The sequence below is a fragment of the Pristiophorus japonicus genome, chromosome 1, assembly GCF_044704955.1.
Source record: "Pristiophorus japonicus isolate sPriJap1 chromosome 1, sPriJap1.hap1, whole genome shotgun sequence".
In the NCBI taxonomy this organism is placed as follows: Eukaryota; Metazoa; Chordata; class Chondrichthyes; family Pristiophoridae; genus Pristiophorus; species Pristiophorus japonicus.
The window spans coordinates 82,583,605-82,603,555 of NC_091977.1; the positions used below are offsets into that span (position 1 = coordinate 82,583,605).

At 41.4% G+C, this 19,951-nt stretch overlaps 1 protein-coding gene across 1 annotated transcript in view; it reads right to left on the bottom strand.

Annotated features, from left to right (window-relative positions):
* The window catches only part of LOC139273976 (very low-density lipoprotein receptor-like), a 54,998-nt gene extending 38,101 nt beyond the window's left edge, over positions 1-16,897 (bottom strand). Inside the window, exons 1-7 of the mRNA XM_070891243.1 lie at positions 16,780-16,897; positions 14,949-15,071; positions 9,556-9,927; positions 6,169-6,291; positions 5,968-6,084; positions 1,195-1,311; positions 990-1,115 (exon numbers count right to left, since the gene is read on the bottom strand). Of these exons, the coding sequence (XP_070747344.1) occupies positions 990-1,115; positions 1,195-1,311; positions 5,968-6,084; positions 6,169-6,291; positions 9,556-9,927; positions 14,949-15,071; positions 16,780-16,897 (1,096 nt within the window). The remainder of the gene's footprint in view (positions 1-989; positions 1,116-1,194; positions 1,312-5,967; positions 6,085-6,168; positions 6,292-9,555; positions 9,928-14,948; positions 15,072-16,779) is intronic.
* Positions 16,898-19,951: the final 3,054 nt, after the last annotated feature.

The window sequence follows — 19,951 nt, forward strand, 5'->3', positions numbered from 1 at the left end:
CATGACCAATGCAGAGAACTGTAACTAAAGCTAACAGGGTATTGGGTTGTATTAGTAGAACCAGTGTAAATCATAGGACACAATTTTGTCACTACACACTGGTCAGACTGAATATGGAATACTGCACCCAGTTTGGGTCCCCTCAGTTGGGCGATAGTGGCCTTGGAAAAAGGTCCAGAGGAGAATTACAAGAACAATTCCTAGCTTAAAAGAACCTAAATACCAAATTGTCTGCAGGTCTGTCACGTGAACGAAATTAAAATGGAGCAAGCATTTCAGTGGTTTCCTTTACAACTGAAACAGCAAATAGGTCTCAGTCTGGGCTAGTTTCAACTAAAAGTCCGAGATGTGAAAGCAGTGAACCAACTAGTTTTTTCTTTTGATGTCTAGCTAAAATTCGATGAGCATTATCACCGGCACACTTGATACCAACACCTTGGCTGGCCCTGCTTGCAAACATCGTACCACACCTACCCTGCGAATATGCAGTCTCCAGAGAATACAACCGCTATACCAGCAAAGACATGCTGATCCAAGCCAACTTGAACAACCCACCACCAATCCGTCTCAAATCTCGAAGACCATTTTAGACAGTTGTCAAAGCCCTTCAGCGATCTTACCTCAGCCTTGATGACCAATGCCAAAATGCTTGGTAGAACTGCGACATAGAATGGAATCCTTTGAGGACCCCACACTACAACCTTAAGGATCAAGCCTTCCTCACAATGGACAAACATCAACTGTCTCAGAACTGGTAATGGCAGATGCTGCCACCTTCTCCATAGATGGAAGATTAAAGCACCCCATCATGTGGCTGGAGCTCCTAATCAAACCCTGGAGCACATCTGAGCATGGCCCTCAGGAAATTTGCAGGCAGCCTACGACAGCCACACTTACACTGGAAGCTTTGGGCTGGACATCGGATTGTAAGTTAGCAGCCAAAGATCCAATACCCTTAGCAGGTCTTTAACTAAAGATGTTGTACTTGCCTACAGCCTTGCAAACTCCACTGGCTGAATCCATGAGATATCCAATATGGCATCCACACATATAGCTTCCTTCTAAATTTGTGCAAGTTTGACTGCAGGTCACAGGATTTTTGCATTCATCAATATCTGCAAATAAAGCACAAATATCCCTTGAACTTCTACAAGAAGTTAGTGACTCACTTAATGAACAGCAAAGTCAACTTACCATCACAGGCTTTATCAATTAATTTGAAACCAATGGGGCAGTCACATTCATAGCCAATGACCAGATCCTTGCAGATGTGAGAGCAGTCACCATTGTTCACTAAGCACTCATTCACATCTAAGAGAAGAGAATTAAATCACTTAGGATAATCATTTGTACCAAAAAACTACATACAAGAGCATTAATAAGTTATTAAACTAAACATACTACTTGCACGATTGCAAATTTTGAATCTCACATTATACGCTTTCAATACCTTGCAGTTTAAAGCAGTTCGTCAGCTTCACACATCTGGTGAAGTGCTCAACCCTACACTGATTTGGGTATCCCAAGTTAAACATAAATGAAAATGCCAGAGTGCTGATCGCTAAATATAAAAGTAGATGTTATCTAATTGTGTTGCCTAGTTGCAGAATTAATGACCCAGCTAGAAAACATGTAAATAAAAAGGTTATGTTCAGTAGATATCCTGCATTGGAGTTCAAAGTGAAACCATGCACACTAACTGGAAAGTCCAATATTGCCAATTTGAATTTACTTTGCCAAACACATTTTGAAAAGGAATTTACTTGTAATACAAGTTTAATGAAAGTCTGCAAGTCCACGGTGTTCCATTAATTCTTAAATCACAACTAAAGACTTCAGCTTAATCGGCTTGTTTTCAGAGATGGGAATGTTTAGAGAAGGGGTCTGAAACCAAGACTGCAATGTATTTGATTTACAAGGTGACTATTAAATAGTATATTTTTGGAGAATGAAATACATTTTTAATGAAAACCAAGGAAGATTGCAATTTAAAAATCAATTTGGAATAAAAGTCAAGCCACATGACTGCAGAATGCTGGGCACAAGTTAACCATCCTGTGCCATGTTGGAACAGCCAGAGGTCATAGTCCATATCGGTACCAGTGACCGGTGCAAGCAGATTTTAGGGAGCTAGGAAGGAGATTAAAAGCAGGACCTCAAAAAAGGTAGTCATATCTGGATTACTCCTAGTGCCACAGGCTAGTGAGAATAGAAAGGAGGATGATACGTGGCTGAGATATAATGCAGGAGGGAGGGCTTCAGAGTCCTGGGGCAATGGGACCAGTTCTGGGGGAATTGGGACCTGTACAAGCCAGACTGCACCTCAACAGCCAGAACCAATATCCTCATGGAGGGTTGATAGTGCTGTTGGGGAGGGCTTAAACTAATTTGGCAGGGAGATGGGCACCAGGATGTAACATTAGAAAGGGGAAATAAAGTGCTCCAAAGATTGAGGTGCAGAGCACAAAAAAAGTTTTAGGTGGGGTCAAACTAAGAATACAGGATGGTCTAAGATGGGTTTGCAGTGCAAGTATGTGAACACAAAGCATAGTAAACAAGTTAAGTGAGCTGCAGGCTCAAATAGCCATATGGGAATATGATGCCGTGGCAACAGACCTGGCTCAAAAAAAAGACAGGATTGGGTATTAAATATTCCTGGTTATAAATTCAGGAAACATAAGATAGGAGGGTGTGGCAGCATTGGTTGAGAATGTTAGCACTGGAGGGGGAAGGAAGTCCTAGAGGGGTCAAGGACAGAATCTATATGGCTAGTTTTAATAGAGGTGCCATTACACTACTAGGTGTATTCTATAGACCAAATAGTGCAAAAGATATGGAGCAGCAAGAACTAGAGTGTAGGAATAAAAGGGAGACTTCTATATTCTAATAGAGACTGGGATTGCAAGTGTTAAGGGCAGAGAAGAATTTCTGAAGTATGTTCGAGAACTTTGTTGAGCAGTTGTTTCTGGCCTGACAAGGGAGGAGGCATTGCTGGATCTGGTTGAGGACAGCTAGGTCAAGTGGAGTAAGTGTCAGTCAGTGAACATTTAGGGAACAGTGATCATAGTATCACAAGGTTTAGATTAGCTATGGAAAAGGACAGGGAGCAATCTAGAGTAAAAATGTTTGGGTGGGGGGGGCCAATTTCAGTGGGATAAGCAGATCTGGCCTCGGTAAACTGGAATCAAAGATTGGCAGGCAAAACCATAATGGAACAATGGGCTGCCAAGAGGAAAGGGTTTAGGTACAGTTGAGAATTTATATTGGCATATAAATAGCAAAAGGGTAGCAAGAGGAAGGGTGGGGCATGCTAAGGACCAAAAAGGAGACCCCATGCATGGAGGCAGAGGGTATGGCGGGGGCACTAAAAATTAGTACTTTGCATCAGTCTTCACAAAGAGGATGCTGCCATAGACTGAAGGACATGGTAGTGTGATACTTGATAGGATAAAGAGGTATTAGAATGGCTGGCTGTAAAATCACCAGGAGTGGTTGGGATGCATCCTAGGATGTGGAGGGAATTGAGGGCAGAAATCAGAGGTACTGGCTACAATATTCCAATCCTCCATAGATACAGGGTGTGGTGACAGGACTGGGGAATTGCAAATGTTTACACCCTTTTTTGAACAATGGTGCAAGATAAACCCAGCAACTACAGGCCAGTCAGTTTAACTTCTGTAGTGAGGAAGCTTTTAGAAACATGATCAGGGACCAAAAAATTGAGTCACTTGGATAGATGTGGATTAATTAAGGAAAGCCAGCACAGATGTGTTCAAGGTAAATCGTGTTTAATCAACTTGATTGAGTTATTTGATGCAGTAACAAGATGGTTGATGACAATGCAGTTGACATGGATTTCCAAAAAGGCATTTGACAAAGTGCCAGATGATGGGCTTCAACTTTGCTGGCAAGCCTATGGAATAAAAGGGACAATGGTAGCATGGATAAGAAATTGGCTAAGTGACAGGAAACAGTCACGGTGAATGGTTGTTTTTCAGACTGGAGGAAGGTATACAGTGGTGTTCAAGGGTCGGTACTAAGACCACTGCTTTTCTTGAGATGTGTACACAGGGGCACAATTTCAAAATTTGTAGGTGGCAAAACTTGGAAGTATATATAGTGAACAGTGATGGGGATAGCAAGAGCAAGATGACAGACAGGTACAATAGACAGACATGTGGCAGATTAAATTTAACACAGAAAAGTATGAGGTGAAACATTGTTAGAAAGAATGAGGGGAAATATAAATTAAAGGGTACAATCCTAAAGGGAGAGACCTAGGGGTATATGTGCACAAATCATTGAAGGTGGTATGGCAGATTGAGAAAGCAGTTTAAAAAAGTTTATGGGATTCTGGGCTCCATAAAGATTGTACATGTGAAAATGATGAAGCAACTTTATAAAACACTGGTTCAGCCTCAACTTAGTATGGTGTCCAGTTCTAGAGAGGATGCAGAAGAGATTTACGAGAATGATTCCAGGGATGAGGGACTTCAGTTACATGGATAGGTTTGAGAAGCTGTGGCTGTTCTAAGAGCAGAGAAGATGTGGTAGAGGTGTTCAAAAATCATGAAAGGTCTGGACAGAAGAGAGAGAGAGAGAGAAAGAAACTGTTTCTATTGGCAGGAGGGTTGAGAAACAGGACACAGATTTAAGGTGATTGGCAAAAGAACCAAAAAGGCAACACAAGAAAAACTTAACTAAAACACAAGTGGATTGGATCTGGACTGCACTGCCAGAAAGTGGTGGAGGAAGACTCTCAGGTTTCAGAAAGGGAGTTGTATAAGCACCTGAAAAAAAACATTTTCAGGGATATGTGGAAAAAAAAAGGACAGGAGTGGGACTAGCTGAAGCACTCAGAGCCAGCATGGGCTCCACAGGCCAAATAGCCTCCTTCCTGCTGTAACCATTCTAGGATTCTATTTGAACCAGTAAACTTGTTACAAATCCAGTATAGTACTTGGCTGCATCAGCAGGAAATACTATTTTAAAACAAGCACACCAGGGGCCCAAAATTTACCATTTAGCACCAAATTTTGGGAGACAGTGTTTTTTGGAACAAACTTAATGTTGCAAGTTTCACCAAGGGTATAACACTTGGCAGGTTCTGAACAGGTCACAGCAGGTTTTTTTGAGTTAACTTTTATGATGTCAGTCAAACCCACCTGTAACACCATTTTTGCAAGCTTTGCCAATAAGGATTTTTTCCAAAAACAGCACTGGGGACCACTTGTAAAAACCTTACTTTACCAAATCAAAGTCAGATAGACAAATCAACATTCATCTTGTTTCAGAGCTGAATTATAGGTTTGAGGGAGGGAACAAGACTTACTATATCCAAATTAAAAATGTTTGTGCAGAGGGAAGAGAAAAACTTTATTGCAGTAAATTGCAAGTTGAAGTTCTACCATCAGGCTCGAGGCAGATGGTCGGAGTGCCAGCTGGCAGGATTGCTCCCTTGGCCAGACACACGAGCTTGGCTTCCAAAGAAGCCCAGGGAGGGGTGGAAGCAGGGGGGCCATTTGCGACCAGTCGGCTGGAAGTTTCAGCATCAAAACACTCCCAGGGCAGGTACAGCACTGATACAAAAGCAAAATACTGGATTCTGGAATAAGAGAAAATGCTGGAAATCTTGGCTGTTTGGTACAGGGGAAAAAAAAATCAGCATGGGTTAGCTAGAGTAAAGCTGTACAATTATCCTGGAAGCCTAAATGCTTGGGCACACACAGAATGGAGCCTGTTTTTTGGTGCTGTTAGCGCCACCCACAGAAGCCAAGGTCTTTCTGCACAGCGCCAAATTCAAACAGAAAAGTAGCAAAACTTCAATTTTTTTGCTGCTACTTTGGCTTAAAGGAAAAAAACAATTGGCAGTAAATCTTAAATAGCACCAAAAAAAGACAATGTGGAATTTCAGGCCCCAAAAATTAAAGTTTTGTATACCTGCATTATAACCAATTCACTACTTACTACATTGTTTGGAAGGTTCATCACTCCAATTCCTGCAGTCCTGATGCTGATCACACACTTGTGTTATATCTATGCATTCTCCACTTCCACATTTGAAGTCAGTGGGTCCTGTGCACTCTGTAGCAGCAGAAAAGAAAAAAAATAATTTGTAATGAAGAACTTGTTAACAGTCCAGTCAATCTAATGATCTTGTGCACTTACCATTTATACAGACAGATTCATCACTGCCATCAAGACAGTCACTCAATCCATTACATTTCCTGTCAATATGGATACAGGCACCATCACCACATCTGAAGTTATCTGGTCTACATGTTCGAGGAGCTAAAAAGCAAAGTTAGAACAGCTTGCTCACATTTAGGTATTCCATCCAGGTTTTTTTTTGAAGTACTAGAGTGGTTAAAAGATGTACGATATAGGAGAGCAGTGAATGCTGTTCTGCTTCAGCCCAATCTGAAATCAGAAGCCAACATTTCTGGTCCTCTTCAGGACAGCTTTTGAAACTAGTTTTGGATAAAGGAGCCAAAATCTCAATTACATTTTGGTACCACAGTTAGAACCATCCCCAGATTATTCTTGAGCAAATTCAAGCTGAGCAAAGAGCTAGCATAAATGTGTGAAGGTAGGTCATGTCTGACTAACCTAGCTCAAAATTGAGGAAGTCACTAACTTGCTTGATAGGGGGATGCCTATGGATTAGAATTGGAGATAAAGTCATGACATGGGTTGATAAGAGGGATAAGGTAGGGAGGGATAGAGAAGGTTACATGCCACCTGAGTTTCCCAAGGATTTGTACTGCACTGAATGAATGAATATCCAAGTTTGCAGACACCATATTAGGAGGCATGAGTTATGCAAGAAGTGAGACACAAAGACAGAGGCAGATGAAGTTCACTGTTGGGAAGTCTGAGGTCATCCACTTTGGATACCAGAAAAGAGAAATCTGAATTTTCCGAGAGATTAGGAACTGTGGAGGGGAGAGAAAAATTGGTATGTCTAGGGACACAAATCACCAAAAGGTAGTACATAGGTACAAAATAGGTAATGGAATGTTACTTATTTCATGGGGGCTGGAATACACAAGGGAAGGAAGTGATGCTTCATCTGTAGAGTCTTGGTCAGACATCAGGTATACTGCATTCAGTTTTGACCACTTCAGGAAGGTGATATTGGCCTTGGAAGGCAGTATAGTGCTGCTTCACCATGGAGATGGCAGAAACTCAAATATTTTGTATCAGTCTTTACAGTAGAGGACACTAAATATTCCAACAGTGGATAGTCAAAGGGGCTATGGGGTGGGGGGGGGGGGGGGTGGAAGAAAGGAACCAATCAAAATCACTGAGGTGGTGGTACTCAGTAAGATAATGGACTAAAGGCAGATAAATCCCCTGGACCTGATGGCTTGCATCCTAGGGTCTTGAATAGTAGTGGCAGGGATTGTGGATGCATTGGTTGTAATTTACCAAAATTCCCTGGATTCTGGGAGGGGTCCCAGCAGATGTACTGCCCCTATTTAAAAAAAGAGGCAGACAAAAGCAGGAAACTATAGACTAGTTAACCCAACATCTGTGGTTGGGAAAATGTTGTGTCCATTATTAAAGCAGCAGGACATATGGAAATCAAAAATTCAGTCAGGCAAAGTCAATATGGATTTATGAAGTAGTCATGTTTGACAAATTTGCTGGAGTTCAAGGATGTAACGAACAGGGTGGATAAAGGGGGACCAGTGGATGTGTATTTGGACTTCCAGAAGGCATTTGATAAGGTGCCACATAAAAGGTTACTGCAGAAAATAAAAGTTCACGGGGTTGGGGATAATATATTAGCAGAGAGGATTGGCTAACAGAAAACAGTCAGGATAAATGGTTCATTCTCTGGTTGGCAACCAGTAACTAGTGGGGCACCACAGGGACCTGAACTACTTAATTTATATTAACGATTTGCAAGAAAGGACTGTGCAATGTTACCAAGTTTGCTGATGTTACAAAGATGGAGGAAAAAAATCTGCAAAAGGACAGACAGGCTATGCGAGTGGGCAAACATTTGGCAGATGGAGTATAATGTTGGAAAGTGAGAGGTCATGCATTTTGGCAGAAAAAAGTCAAAGAGCAAGTTATTATTTCAATGGAGAAGGATTGTAAAGTGTTGCAGTACAGCAGGACCTGGGAGTACTTGTACATGAAACAAAAGGATAGTATGCAGGTACAGCAAGTGATCAGGAAGGCCAATGGAATCTTGGCCTTTATTGCAAAGGGGATGCAGCATAAAAGCAAGGAAGTCTTGCTACAACTATACAGGGTATTGGTGAGGCCACACCTGGAATACTGCATGCAGTTTTGGTTTCTGTATTTAAGGATATACTTGCTTTGGAGGCAGTTCACTATGTTGATTCCAGGGATGAATTATGAGGAAAGGTTGTGTAGATTGGGCCTCTACCTCATTGAAATTATGAGAGGTGATCTTATTGAAACGTTTATGAGGGGCTTGACAAGGTGGACGCAGAGAGGATGTTTTTACTTATGGGGAGACTAGAACTAGAGGGCATGATCTTAGAATAAGGGGCCACCCATTTAAAACTGAGATGAGGAGGAATTTCTTCAGAGGGTTGTAAATCTGTGGAATTCACTGCCTCAGCTGTGGATGCTGGGTCACTGAATAAATTTAAGACAGTTTCTTAAATGATGAGTTATGGGGAGCAGGCAGGGAAGTGGAGCTGAGTCCATGATCAGATCAGCCATGATCATATTGAATGGCGGAGCAGGCTCAAGGGGCCATATGGCCTACTCCTGTTGCTATTTATGTTCTTAATTATACCAGGGCTTAGAGTTAAAATTATGACAGTTTGCATAAACTTGGCTTGTGTTTCCTGAAGTTTAGGAGGTGAGCCAATTGAGGTGTTTAAAAACATGTTTTGTTAAAGCAGACAGAGAAGTGATTTTCTCTGGTGGCAGAATCCAGAACAGAGCACGGTCTCAAAATTTGAGCTAGGACATGAGTGAATTCAGGAAGCACTTTTGCCACACAAGATGGTGACAATGTCAGATCATTGTAATGTACATAAGGTCTGCCCACCACCAAGGGGCACTACCGTCAGAAGTCCTCAGGCCAAAGGTACACATGCTGGGCCTGGTATATAACCTGAACATCACCCTTGTATCTTCACTTCTGGAAGCCATTAAAGACTGACCAGGTTACACCTAGACAATGAACTCTGTAGAGTTCATTGTATCATTTTATACACTATTGTATTGTGGGACAGTTGAAAACTTGAAACGGTCAGTTTTTTTTAAATTTGGAAACAGTAAGATGTGAATCAAAGGCTGGTAAATGGAAGATATCAGCCATGAGCAATTGTTTGGTGGAACAAGCTCAAGGGGCTGAATGGCCTACTCCTGTATTCTTTGGTTCTGACCATTAGATGGCACCTGGGTTAGCAAGTCGACTTTCCTCTTCTCCCTTTCTCCCTCTCCTTCCTCCTCCCTCCTCCCTCCCTCCCCCACCAAATCACAGAAGACCCACAACATTGCTGATCTGAACAGGAAGACATTTTTAAAAATACTGAACGCAGAAAAGGTTGGATGACTTACGGCAGTTGACTTCATCACTTGCATCTTTGCAGTCAGTATCTCCATCGCAGTACCATCGACTATGGATGCATTCACCTGAACCACACTGAATTTCATTTGGAGAACAGATCAGAGGAGGAGGATGAATGTGCCCACAGCGGGCTGGAGATTCATCAGATTGGTCAGCACAATCAGTATGTGTGTCACACACCCAACCTAAGGGGATACATTCCGAACTATTGCAATGAAACTCATGTGGGCCACAGGAAGGTGGAAGACAACCTTTTTCATCACTTCCATCACTACAGTCTTCCTCACCATTGCAGATAAATGCCTTGGAAATGCATCTGCCACTGGAGCAGGTAAATTCTGTTGAACCACAAGTAAAAGTACCTGAAAAATGAGAAAAAAAGTTATGGCTTGAAAGATGGTCAATATTTGTATTCTGGAGTAATTTCAAAGACTTAAAGGGGCAGTAGAACAAAAATGCATTTAGATTGTCACCCAATTAAGACTGAAATAGAATACACTATATTCACTGTATACAGGAATGCTTTTGCAACATGTAGTTTGCATGGCAAAATTAGATTCCCACTGGCTGAAGATCAAGCCAACCATATTTTGCACCTACTACAGATTTAGAGCATTGCTGTCCTGCTCCATGGTAGAGCCAGTATTAAGCAGTCACTTCAGGAAATTTGTTTAACTGGTGTTAAATGTCAGCAAGGTTTTTTTAATATAAATGAAAACCTCCAGTATGAGGTAAAGTGTCCCATAATAATTTAAACACCTCCATTTGAAAATTGGTGAAGAAACCCATTTTTACATATAGTAAAATAGACCAGAATCACTGCCAACATATTTCTGGCACCATATTTGGGGGAATGGCCAGGGGGGGGGGGGGCCATGAATTTAAGGTGAACTGGACTGCAGTTATACTCAAAGTCACAGACCCGAAATGTTAACTGTTTCCCTCCCCACAGATGCTGCCCGACTATTTCCAGCATCTGCAATATATTTTGCCTCTTGCAGTTATATTGCATTTTTAATACTAGAAATCAGTTTCAGGTTCACAAAAACAAAATGTAGCAGTATGTCAGTCAACTTCTAATTGGAATCAATACTTAGAAAAAAAACTTAGCACTCATATCAATTGGGCTTGGCACCAGATTTTCAAAGTGGGTGGTTCAGTGGATCTCCCAGGTCTTTTTAAAAATGCATGTGCTACATTTTTAAAGATTAAATAGCCACCAGGGAAGCCCAGCACTAGAGATCTGCAAGTGCAGCGTCTCTGAAAAGAGTACAAGTCATAGCCTCCAGTATAAATTGGGCCGTGCTACAGCCTTGGAGACTTGAAGTGCTAAAATTTAGCCAATCACAGGAGTACAGTTGCCACTTCAAATTCAGTGGGATGAATAGTAATAGTTTGAATTCAGTAAAGACAATTTTAAAGCTAAATTGAATTAATTTAGAATAAGTTTAGTCTCTGGATAAATGGTAGAGTTTCTTTTCCCCTAATGACAGATCTGGAGGAATATGGTTTTAATTTAAAAGAAAAAAGTTTAGATCGGCTCTGTACTGTAGCAGTTTACAAAGTGTGTGTTATTGCTTAAGGGAAATTTACTTGTATGTTGGTAGAATAGAGATGTCTAGGTTGAGGTTCCTGATCCAACTATTCTTTCTTAGCACCATGCCTCCTTAAAGAATGCTATTCACTGGCAGAAGGCAGGCTGGGCAATGACAACCAGGAGTCTCAGACTGGAGCTCTTTCTAAAAAGAGAATGAATTACTGCCCTCTGTATCCTGTGTTATAATCATAGCACACTGTCCCTTGTTCTGAAGTTCCTCTTCCACTGTCCAGCTCCATGGATTGTCCTGCATGGTTCCAGTTCTACCTATCGAAGCACACCAGCAACAGTTTCTCTTTCCTGCATCACTAGCCCACCTTTTTCCCTCAATGTGCTGACCTTCTGTGACATCTGGGGGGCAGAGTTAGCTTGCACATATATACCAATACCAAGCTCCATCCCTCCACCAGTGTTCTAGACTCCACAACCACTTCCAGGTCATTAGACCACCCGACATCAAGTACTAGATGAACTGAAAGTAGATAAAAGCCATTGTTCTTGGCACTGGTCACAAGCCCACCACCTCAGAGGCTGAAGATAACCTCAGTATCTGGAGAGAGTTGTGCTTCAATCCCTGCAACTGCCATCAGCAAAACAGCTTATTTCCATCTCCACACATTGTCTGCCTCTGATCCCATCTTAACCCCTCTGCTACAGAAATCCTTATTTATGCTTTGATCACATCCAGACTTTTACCCTAGTGCTCCCTTTGCTGAATTTCCTTTCTTCATGTTTCATAAACTAATTGCAGTTGCCCACATCTTGTTCTGCACCAAGAACCACTCACCCATGTCCATTCTCAACTACATTGGGTCCTTGTCCTACAGCATATGGAATTACATTTTAAATCTTCAAACCTTTTGATAGCATCTCCTTATCCTAGCTCCAATCTCCTGCAGATTTACCTTCCTTACAGCACCCTTTTGTCTGATTATGGTCTCATACATTTCTTCCCCTCCCCCACTGCTTTCATGCAACTATTAGTGATAGGCTTGAGTGAAAGATGGACTCTTAGTCAACATTCCTAAACTCTCCCACAACTTAGTGATCTGTTCCTCTTAGAATCACAGCACAGAGCAGGCCATTCAGCCTACTGTGTCTGCATTGGCTTTCTGAAAGAGCTAGTCAAAACCTGTGCCTATATAGTGCCTTGGGACACTTGTATGATTAAACACATACAAGTACAAGTTGATCATTCTAAATTAGTCCAAAAATATGCATGACTGAATCTGACTAGATATAAGTAATCTTGCCCAATTCTAATTGCATAGGATAGACTGCACAGAAACAGGCCCAACTAGTCCATGCAGACATTTATGCTCCACTTGAGCCTCCTCCAGTCTTTCCTCAATCGGCACAACATCCCATTCCCTTCTCATGCTTGTCTAGCCTTCCCTTAAATGTATCTATACTATTTGCTTCAATCACTGGTTCCACATTCTACTCTTTGGGTAAAGAATTTCCCCATTGGAGTTCTTGGTGACTGATGGCCTCTAGTTATGCTCTTCCCACAAGTGGAAACATTCTCTGTATACACTCCGTCAAAACATCTATTAGGTCACCCCTCAGCCTTGAAGGAAAAAAAAGAAACCCTGTCATCCTTTCCTGATATGTATACCCTCGCTTTTCTGACATCCTTGTAAATTTTTTCAGCACCCTCTCCAGTGCCTCTTTACAATAGAGGCTGAACTCCAGGGCATAGTCGACATATCTACCGAGGCATATCAGACATCGCTGGTGGTATTTCTCCAGCAACTTGGTGTCTACTGTACATGGTCCACATCTGAGCCACACAGGAGGGCGGTTATTACTACAGCCCTGTAGACCATGAGCTTGGTGACAGTTTTGAGGGACTGATCTTCAAACTTTTCCTCAGGTGGTCAAAGGTTGCACTGGCTCTTGTTGATAGGAGGCTCCAGAGATAGGGGAAGTGGTCTATGTTGTCCAGGGCCACACCCAGGGAAAATCCCCGGGAGGACAGACGCACAACCATTAGTGTCCTCGCCCAGGCCAACATCCCCAGCATTGAAGCACTGACCACACTTGATCAGCTCCACTCCACATAGTTCGCATGCCAGACACAAGACTCCCAAAGCAAGCACTCTACTCGGAACTCGACCATGGCAAACAAGTCAAAGGTGGGCAGGGGAAACGTTACAAGGACACCCTCAAAGCCTCCCTGATAAAGTGCAACATCCCCACTGACACCTGGGAGTCCTTGGCCATAGACTGCCCTAAGTGGAGGAAGTGCATTTGGGAGGGCGCTGAGCTCGAGTATCACCACCGAGAGCATGCAGAAATCAAACGCAGGCAGAAGGAGCTTGCGGCAAACCAGGCTCCCTGCCCACCCTCCCCTCAATGACTATCTGTCCCACCTGTGACAGAAAATGTGGTTCTCGTATTGGAATGTACAGCCACCTGAGAACTCATGTTATGAATGGAAGCAAGTCTTCTTCGATCCCAAGGGACTGCCTATGACGACAAATATGGTGACCAGAACTGCACACAGTACTTCAAGTGTGGTCTAACCAAAGTTTGATACAGGTTTAAGCACAGCTTCCCAATTCTGTACCTCTAGAAATAAACCCCAGTGCCTGGTTTGCTTTTTTTGTAGCCTTGCTAACCAATGTCACAACTTAGCGATTTGTGTATTTGTACTCTAATCCCTATTTGCTTCAGTATTTACCAGAGATGGAACAGGTGGATTATGACATTAGGAATGCAAAGTGCATTTAAAATAGAAGGGATATATTAACCTAACGAAACTCAGGATAAAACCCTTGTTCTAGATGGATTGCATCCATGCATTAGAAAATGTAGGAAAGAGATAGCTGAGGCATTACTACATGCATTTAATAATTCATTCGAAAAAAGGTGTAGTGCCAGAGAACTGGTGATAGCCAACACTAAGTTTACTATATCCCCTCTAGTAATGTGAAGTTCATTTAAAATAGTCATTCATCCATTTCATCTCTGGTAATTACAGAAGCAACATATTTAATATTTCTGCCATCTCTAGTTACTGGTGGTATTGCGCCTGTAAAATATTTTATTGTTTTATGTTCCTTGATAATTTAATAGTTCCTCTTTGCCTTCCTAATTGTTTTTGACTTCTCTCCTAATTTAATATTCTCCATCATTCACTCCCCTGCTGTCTATGTACTTAATGTATGCCTCTATCCTTATCCTCAATTGTTTCCTTATGGCTTTACTCATCCATTGAGTTAGTGTTTAGTTTGTTCTTTCCTTTTAGCAGAATATATTGTTCCTGCACTCTGTTGAACACAATTTTAAATGTTTCCTATTGCTGTTCTACATCGTTGCCTATTATATTCTCCCATTTTAATTGCAAAGAAACTTTGAACTAGGTCAAGGACATACACCTACATGGAGGCCCATATTCTTCACTTGGAAGAGATGGTGTTAGCTAATGCAATCCATCTGTTTTGCTCTTGCTTCTGTAATTTTATTTCTAAAATTAGTTTTTGCCCAAGCTATAATCTAGCAACATGGGATCTCTGCCAATGGGAAATACTAAGCACATGACAAGTAGGTCACATTACTTCTGGTGCATTCCCAAAATGGCAGAAGTGCTCATTATTCACCCCAAGTCATGCAGATAATTCACATAAAGGTCAAATTTCAGCTCATGGGGAGCATGGGCTAGTCTGCCACTTTCCATGAAGCACGAAATATTGGAAAGAAAACAGACTATACCCCCTTCCCTACCCCAACCTTCAAGCAGCAACATGCCAATATCAAAAGTTTTGTTCCAAGTCACATTACCACAGTTCTCCTCGTCACCACCATTATCACAGTCCGTTTCGCCATCACACGTCCAGGAGACAGGAATGCATTGGAGAGATCCAGGGCCGCAGCTGATTTCATGGACGAGACAGATTTTTGTATCTGAAACAGCAACCAAAATTAGGTAGTTTAGAAAAGCACATTCACAAATAGAAACAGAAGCAATTTACTTTGTATGACTGTTTACATGGCCAAAGGTAAGTTTGTTGCAAAAAAAAAAAATCAGCTTCGAGAAAAAAAAGACAAGTTAATATTTTGTTGGGAGACCCTTCAGACCTAGATACCCTTTGCTGTATCCTATGGGCCCCGAAAACATCCTGGCTGTAGTGCTGAAGACCTGTGGTACAGAACTAGCCACACCACTAGCCAAGCTGTTCAATACAGTTACAACACTGGCATCTACCAAATAGTGGAAAATTGTCCAGGTATGTCCACGACCCGTCTACACTCAATCTGAAAAGTGATGGAAGGTGTAATTGAAAGTTATTTCAAGCGGCACTTACTCAGCAATAACCTGCTCACCAATGCTCAGTTTAGATTTCACTGGGCTGATAAGTGACAAGTAACATTTGTCATATACGTGCTGGACAATCTCAGAGTTTAACCACCTCCTGACTCAGTGGTATTACCATAGTCGATCCCTCACCATTGAAATCTGGGTTGGTTGGTTGGGGGGGGGGGGAGGGGGGACACGATCACCATTGACCAGTAACTTAACTGGACTCACCACAAGTACAATGGCTACACGGTCAGAGGCTGGGTATTCTACAGCAAGCAACTCAGCCTTTCCACCATCGACAAGGCACAAGTCAAGAGTGTGATGGAATACTCTCCACTTATCTAGAGGAGTGTAGCTCCAACACTAGAGAAGCTCGACACCGTCGAGGGAAAAACAGCCTGCTTGATCCACCACCTTAAACATTCACTACCTCCACAACTAGCACTCCATGTCTAGTGTACACCATTTACAAAATGCACTGCAGCAACTCTACAAATCTTCAATAGCATCTCCCAACCCTGCAACATCTACAACCTAGAAAGAGATGGCAGCAGGCACGTGACAACAGCACCACCACCTCAGTCTCACCATCCTGACTTGGAAATATATTGCTGTTCCTTCATTGTAGCTAGGTCAAAATCCTGAAACTCCCTATCCAACAGTACTGGGTGTACTTTTACCACAGAATCCAGTGGTTCAAGGCAGCAGTTCATGGCAGTTAGGAATGGGCAATAAATGCTGGCCTCGCCAGCAAAGCCCACAACTCTTGAACAAAGTTAAGTTTGATACCCAATATGTTCACTTGTTCTTTGTCCAGATGCCGACTGATCTGCATATTTCCAATTCCCAGATTTTCTTTGAATTTATTTCTATTGAGAAATTTTGGAATTTACAATAGCTCACTGTGCACTATTGTGGTCATGTGTCACAAATCTTAGTATCAAAACTTAGAGCAATGGATTAGCACTGAATTTTTCATTTCAAGTATTTTGAAAGCTCTAGTGTCTCACTTGAAGCCATCACTTCACATGTGGATGCCTAAAAAGATTACACTGGTTAATTTGAAGGGTTGCCTCATTAACCACCAATTAGTGCAGATGGATCAAAAGGTTAAATATATATTCTGATCAATACAAGCTATATTTAATTTGAAGTAATGGGAGTGCATGCAGAGTTACAATTGGTAATACTAATACTTTAAAAGTAAAAAGACAAAACTAAGCAATGAATAGTATTTCCATTATAAGATATCAAATATAGTATGTATGTGATCAGTTATATTGCTCCATTTAGATACAAATTGGTACTTACAACAGATTTCTGGACTTTCATCAGATCCATCTTTACAGTCAATGTTGCCATCACATTGCCATTTATTAGGTAGACATTGTCCATTGTGGCACACAAAGTCTGATGGTCTACATGTCATATTAGCTAGTGAATAGAAGCCAGTGTTAAAACCCATACCTTTTATTCTGTAAAACTTATACTATCCTATTATTTTGATCACCTTTAGCAATGACCAACCACAGCTGATAGTTATAAAACTCCGACTTATTCCATTTTCAGGTTGAGTTTGCAGAAATACATTTGGATATTCTTTTCCTAGAACTCTATGGTATTAATAGGCAGTGGAGATAAGTGAATAAATATACAGCTGCCACCTAAATCTTGCTCATGAAGCACAAATGTTAGATGAGAAGGGATGTGGACCATAAGGATTGTACATCAAGAGGGAAATTGAGAAAATCAAATGCTATAACCATCACAGACAAATTTAGCTTCTAAATACAAATAGGAACAAGCCAATTTAATGCAAAAGGCTGAGGACCTACATGTTTAGAAATGCAACATTAAACCTATAAATTCAATAGAATGAAAGACCATTGTTATTTTGTATTGTGAATAGAGTCAGGTGATCTATGCAGTCAAGATGAATGCAGATCAGGCTTCAGAATTAGCACATGCAAATGTTGCTTCCACCACCCCTGTAAAATAAATCTATACCAAGTCACTTATTCTCCAGACTGCAAGTCTCAATGTTTCCCCATTATAATAGGGTATGGTAGCATAGTGGTTATGTTACTGGACTAGTAATCCAGAGGCCTGGGTTAATTTCCAGCTGGAAGGAGCTAGTGTTCTTTTGCACAGACTTCTGTGCTGTAACCATTCTAGGATTCTATGGCAGGGGTTCAATTCCCATCATGGCAATTGGGGAATTTTAATTGTTAATTAAATAAATCTGGAATATAAACCTATCAATAATGGTGACTACAGGCTGGAATTTCCTATGGATTACCACCTGGTTTCTGGGTGGTAATGAGGTGAGTGGTTATTTACCAGAGGTACACTGACGGTTTTGAAGTCCCGCTGGGGAGCAGACCGCCGGCATGCACCGTCCACAGATCATCATGGAGTGACTTTTGGCTGAGTGGGGACCTATTAGGCAAGTATAAAAAAAAAAATTTTTAAAAAGGATCAGTGGAGCTGGGCAATAGGCAAGTATGTCTGCAAGAAAAAGGCAAGTGATATCTTTTGGGGTATTTATTTTCAAAATCTGGGGGTATTTATTTTCAAAATCTCAGGTATTTAATTTAAGTGTTGGAATGTTTGATTTTTTAAGTTAAATTTTTTTTTTTTTTTTAAAAACCTGTTCTCTTGTTAGGCCCAACCCACAGCTTTGGGGTAAATTTATAGATTTTAAAATTTATTGCCCATTTTCTTTCAGCACCACCCAATCTAGCCAAAATTGCACTTTTTCATCTAGATTGGGGTGCAAGGCCCATATTTTTCATTGGGCAGATTTTTATTTAGAGGGAAATTTGCACTGGCAATAATCTTCCTAGCCTTAAGTGGTTTTTTGGGCACTGACACACTTTGGGGAAATTCTTGCCCATCATGAAACTACTGGATTGGCATTAAAAACATCTGCTTAACTAATGTCCTTTAGGGAAGGAAATTGCTGTTTACACAGTCTAGCCTATGACTCCAGATTGACAACTACCTTCTGAAATGGTGGCTCACCACCTTAAAGGGCAATTGCCAACAACACCCACATCTTAATATAAACAATTTAAATGCGCTGTTTGGTTATTTCCTGGCTTCAATTGTGTCACAGAAGCTGTACAGGAAAGCTGCTCATATGTACCTGCCCTGCAATACCGTTCACCCTCCAGCATCATTCCAGATGGACACGCACAGGTGGATTTTTCTGAATAACTGCTAATTTGAGGAGCAGGCACACACATGTATACACAGCCTGCATTCTTGGAGTCCACATTGCACCAGTTTCTTCCTGTTAAAGAAAGTTCAAGATCAACCAACCATTCCAAAATATTTAAAATTGAAGTACATAAAAAAGTTTGATGGCCAAACCCAAAAAGACAAGCTTCAAAATATTACTCAAACTCGGCAGTGAAATGTTTGCAGACGCTGGTTGTATCATTTGAACCACAGTTCAAGATCAGGTAATGCATTTGGAGAGGGATAACCAGGCAAGAGAACACATTAAATGGTAAGGCACTGAGCAGTGCAGAGGAACAAAGGGATCTTGGAGTGCATGTCCACAGATCCCTGAAGGTAGTAGGCCAGGTAGATTAAAAAGGTGGTTAAGGCAGCATACGGAATGTTTGCCTTTATTAGCTGAGGTATAGAATACAAGAGCAGCGAGGGTATGCTTGAACTGTATAAAATGTTAGTTGGGCCACAGCTGGAGTACTGTGTGCAGTTCTGGTCACCACATTACAGGAAAGATGTGATTACATGAGGGTACAGGGGAGATTTACAAGGATGTTGCCTGGACAGGAGAATTTTAGCTGTGAGGAAAAATTGGATAGGCAGAGTTTATTTTTTTTGGAACAGACTGAGGAGACCTTAGGTATATAAAATTATGATGGGCCTAGATAGAGTGGATAGGACAGACCTATTTCCCTTAGCAGAGGGAACAACCAGGGGGCATAAATTTAAAGTAATTGGTAGAAGGTAGAGTGGATTGGAAGGGAAATTTCTTCACCCAGAGGGTTGTGGGGGTCTGGAACTCACTGCCTGAAAGGGTGGTAGAGGCAGAAACCCTCACCACATTTAAAAAGTCCTTGGATGTGCCATAACCTACAAGGCTACAGACCAAGAGCTGGGAAGTGGGATTGGGCTGGACATCTTTGTTGGCCAGTGCAGACATGGGCTGAAATGGCCTCCTTCCATGCTGTAAATTTCTATAATTAAGATTTACAACTTCCAATTGTAATTGATGGATTTACAGCATTTTTGACAAACTGAGCATAAAGCCATTTTCAACTTAGAGTGTTACCATGGACCCAAAAATATTACAACTGCTATGATACTAAAATTAAGTACAGCATATGCTCCAGAATGGCCTTTCCTCCTACCCCACTGAGAATAGATCCATTAAGATTTTTGACAAATTGGGACAGCAACATGGCACTGGCAAAACAAAGCATCCAGGTCTGCAGAAACCTTGCTTCCT